The following is a 4,967-nucleotide window of genomic DNA, read 5'->3' on the forward strand; positions in this document are numbered from 1 at the left end:
CAGTGTGAGCATGTGTGTGTGTGTGTGTGTGTGTGTGTGTGTGTGTATGTGTGTGTGAGAGAGAAAGAGAGAGAGAGAAATAGGGAGAGAGAGTTCAGTCTGCTTGACACTGAATTCTTCAGAGAAAAATAAATTATTATTTAATTTTGGTTGATCTTTTAACAACAGAATTATGAGAATTTTTGTGTTTGCTATTGACAAGGAGTGATAATGCTACAATAAAGAATGGAGGTTTCCAAGAGTAAATAAATCTTATATTAAAAATATAGGAAAATAGTAAATCATCCTAATTTTCTTCCAATAGCTTCGTCTATGCTCATTTCTCTACTTTCACCTAGAATGTCATCTCCATTGAACTGGAGCTAAGAATGGTTATTTTCAAGTATCCTTATGTTCTCTTGAATCAAGAGGTTTCACTTCCATCTCTTTTTAACTCTTTTTCACCTTTTCTCTGTGCCCTATGGTACTCACGGTCATTAACAAAATCTCTTATGTCCTCAATATCTCTTTTGAACACTCCATTCCCATCACTGTCATTTTCAACAGATACTTGGCTCTCCCAGAGGACAATGTTTTCTTTGCAGCCTTCTCAAGTGATCAACACTTTTTCTCTTACCACTTTTAACCCTGGGCCTGGTAGTTGTTAGGGTCTTCCCTTTCCCCCATTGCTGTATATAGCAAAATTCTCTCTCTGTCCTATGTACAAGTGCCCGTAGTTAAGCTTTATATCACCAGACTATGCTAACCAAGCCTCCTTTTCTCTCCTCCTCCTTTTGCAATCATCTACTGACTCGCATCATGTTGTCTTCTCATCTTTGGGAGAATTTTGGCTCTGGCTCACTCTCTTGTTCTCTTACGTTATTCCTGTCACAATTCCTGGTGGTTTTACTATCTCTGCAGAGAGGATCTTCTTAGTTTCTTGACCCCTCCTCCAAAGATCTTGTTTTCCTCCCTACCCAAACCAGTCCCTTCCATTGTTAGAATTTAGACATTATCACTTGCCAATAACTGTAGCTTTTCCATAATTTCATTTTAAGCATCTCAAATGATAATTACCACCATGTCTTGTCTTTCCACCATTCTCCCCAGTAGAATAATTACAGCAAATGTTCAATCCTTGGAAGTCTAGAAACTTTTTATTGTTTTTACCCATCTCATGTACTTAACTTCATCTTTGCTTACCTTGAATGTAATGGTTATTTTACTCTCTACCTTGCCTGTACTCTCAAACGCCACATTTATGCCTTCTGTTGCTCTGCAAAAACAAAATCCTGGTTGACTCGTATTCCTCAACTATCAAACACCCACAACTGTTCAGCTGAAAACAGAGGTATATCAATTCCCTAGGTTCTGGGCACTGGAAGAGACTCTTTATCACCTTCCTCACAGAACTGTCATTATCTTGCAGCCACAACTTTATAAGAATTACTGGATTACAAAGTCACCTTTTCAAGAGTAAATGTAGTATTTATATATTAGCATAATTTAAAAAAACCTTTTTGAACATACAATGAATCAAGTATGCTTTATGATATTCTATATTCTTCTGCAGAAATTATAGAAAAGATTTATGTGATACAAAGATGGTAATGAAATAGAGGAGGTCCAGGAATATGGTTTTTCATCTCAGTTACCAGAAAGCCATTTGACCTAAAATTAGTTACTTAACTTTTTTAGGTCTTTGTTTATAATTTTGTAAAATGCAGGAAATGAAGAGGATTATTTCTGGGATCTTTTGAAGTAGGCATCCTGTGAGAAAGCTCTCATATGTTTCTTGCTTTTTCCTAATTTTTCTCAAGCAAGTTGGTATGGGGAAGAGCTTTCCAGAAGCTGACCTAGAGATCTAATTTTATCAGGCAAGGACTGTTCAGGTGGGGCTGGATACTTGTGTTATGTAAAAGGCTGGAACCTTCTCTTGGCAACCCAGCCCCAGCTTATGCAGAGTCTCAGGCACTTGTGGAAGCTTTCAGGAGTAACCTGATCAATGTGACTTCCCTGGATTGGCTCACTATAATCTCATCTCCTCTTTAAAACCTCAGACTTTCTTTGCCTACTTGTTCATGATTTGAGCATGTTACCCCACCTCCTGCCTCTGTTTACACTTCCTTGATATTGGTTGTGCTTTCCCCCAATTGTGAGACCTTTAGGTGGGAACCACAGCCCACTACTGAGCTAGTGACCTCTTTCTGGTCCTCTGTTTTAGCACGCAACTCATCTGTTTGACCTCTGCCTTGAATTGAGAATTCATAATAATTGCACGTCTTCTTTCATACTGGAAGTGATACCTTAGACATCCTTTTGAGGGCTGCTCTTTTCCATAGGTCTTGGTCCATTCTGATAGTTCTGCCTTGCTTCAATTATGTCTTTAGCTTGAGAAGATCCAGTTACTGATTCATACACTCTAATGGTCAACTCTGAGATGTGCTCATGGAAGAAACTGTTCCTCACAAAACACCTAAACTAACCACATGAGGTGAGTTTACACATGAGTGTCTATATTGTTATGATTTTTATTATTTATATATTGTAAAAATATTAATAAATATCCACATTATAAATTCCATTCTAATATCCATTTGTTTTTCTTTCAGTGGGCATCATTCCCAATATAGATGGGGACTGGAAACTACACAGCTGTGACAGAGTTTATTATTTTGGGGTTAACAGAGGATACTACAGTTTGTGCTATTTTATTTATTGTGTTTCTAGGAATCTGTGTTGTCACCTTAATGGGTAATGTCAGCATAATCATGTTAATCAGAAGGAGTCCTCATCTTCATGCACCCATGTATCTTTTCCTCTGCCATTTGGCCTTTGTAGACATTGGGTACTCCTCATCGGTCACACCTGTCATGCTCAGGGGCTTCCTCAAGAAAGGAGCCTCTGTCCCTGCTACTGGCTGTGTGGCCCAGCTCTGTTCTGTGGTGATGTTTGGGACAGCCGAGTGCTTCCTGCTGGCTGCCATGGCCTACGACCGCTACGTGGCCATCTGCTCTCCCCTGCTCTACTCCACCCACATGTCCCCCAGAGTCTGCATCATCTTAGTGGGAACTTCCTACCTGGGGGGATGTGTGAATGCTTGGACATTCATTGGCTGCTTATTAAGTCTGACCTTCTGTGGGCCAAATAAAGTTAATCACTTTTTCTGCGACTATTCACCACTTTTGAAGCTTTCTTGTTCTCATGATTTTACTTCTGAAATAATTCCAGCCATCTCCTCTGGCTCCATCATTGTGGTCACTATTTTTGTCATAGCCGTCTCTTACATCTACATCCTTATCACCATCCTGAAGATGCGCTCCACTGAGGGGCGCCACAAGGCCTTCTCCACCTGCACCTCCCACCTCACTGCGGTCACTCTGTTCTATGGGACCATTACATTCATTTATGTGATGCCCAAGTCCAGCTACTCGACTGACCAGAACAAGGTGGTGTCTGTGTTCTACACGGTGGTGATCCCCATGTTGAACCCCCTCATCTACAGTCTCAGGAACAAGGAAATCAAGGGGGCTCTGAAAAGACAGCTTGGAAGAAAAATATTTTCTTAATGCCGCTGGTTATTTTGAAGAGTTTGATATATTATTATTGCATAGATATACTAATAAAAAGACAATGAGTGTTTGTGAATAAAGGATATCCATCCATATACTATTAGCTAGCATGGAGTTTTTTAATCAATTGGGAGGCAGATTTTCAGATATTAAAAAGTAAATCAGATGCCCATCATATATTGCCTTTAATAAGATTAAATTAAATTTATATTGAAAACACAAATTGTTTCACATGAAAAATTCTTAATCTGCTAAAAATTCTTTAAAAAATTTATTCATATTTTCCAAGAGTTGTTCTCTGCCACAAGTTAAGGTTATTATATCTTCAAATCTTTGCACTGTGGCCATCTTCAACATCAGGTTATCCTGAGATAAGCCTGATAACCACAGTTATGACTGAGTACATTCTAAGAGAAAATGACAAAGTGGAACCAGATATATTCTTCTCGGAGCTGGAGACCTTCCAGAGATGTTACCTGCTGAGGATGAGCTTTGTGAACCCACAAAAATCTGGTCTGTGTCTTTGGCTTCTCATTCAGGTATAGTTATAGGGGTCTCAAGAGAAGAACAGGATGTGTTGTTTCTGACTGACCTGTGAATTCTTATGTCAGGTCAAAACAGATGACTTCCTCTATGGGAATGAGCAGAATTCCTAAACTCCTCAGAGACTGAAACAAAAACAGGCAATAATCTCCAAGAGGAGAATCCAGCTTGTAGCGTGACATTATCACTGTGAGGAACAAACCTTTGAAGTGGCTTGTTCATGGTCAGACCCACATCTTACTCAAAACACTAGAGGGAACTGGACCATCTCTCCCCTGAAATTGTGACTGCCCTGGAGAAGCTGAATCAACCTCCACATGCTGACCATTACCAGATTTATTTCCATTTCCTGGCCCCTCTTCTGTGTTTCACACACAAATTTCAACTTTCTGCCAAAAGAACCATAGGGTATCAATCATTTCATTTGCTCATTTGTTCTTTCATACATTCAAAAATCATATTTGGTAACTCTTACAATATTCTAGACTATCGAGGCTATAAGTGACAAACAGCCAAAGATGTCTGCCCTCACAGAATTTATCTTCTAGCATAGGAGTCAAACAATAAAACTAACAAGTAAGTGATACAGACTATTAGAAGGGGGATGAGTGCTATGGAAGGTTGATATGCCAAGGGTAGGAAGTGATTACTGCAGGTCTCACTGGGAATGTAACATCTGAGTAACAATTGCAGGAGGTGAGGACAGTTCATGTCAAATATGGTGATACCTGTGAACAGTTGTGCAAGTCTAATCTCCCACTCACAGGCATGAAATTTACGTTTGAAGTTTCTGTTCCAACAATGGTAGGGTTGATCATTGTAATCAATCTCATGGTGAACACAATGAAAACAAATGATAAAATATTAGCTGTA

The 4,967-nt window shown here is 39.3% G+C and overlaps 1 protein-coding gene across 1 annotated transcript; it reads left to right on the forward strand.

Annotated features, from left to right (window-relative positions):
- The first annotated feature begins 2,612 nt into the window (after window positions 1-2,612).
- LOC105818370 (olfactory receptor 5P3) lies at window positions 2,613-3,548 on the forward strand. The gene has a single exon (XM_012654329.1). The coding sequence runs from the start codon at window positions 2,613-2,615 to the stop codon at window positions 3,546-3,548; it is 936 nt and encodes a 311-aa protein (XP_012509783.1).
- The last annotated feature ends 1,419 nt before the right edge of the window (window positions 3,549-4,967 follow it).

This window comes from Propithecus coquereli, unplaced genomic scaffold, assembly GCF_000956105.1.
Source record: "Propithecus coquereli isolate 6110/MARCELLA unplaced genomic scaffold, Pcoq_1.0 Scaffold44, whole genome shotgun sequence".
In the NCBI taxonomy this organism is placed as follows: Eukaryota; Metazoa; Chordata; class Mammalia; order Primates; family Indriidae; genus Propithecus; species Propithecus coquereli.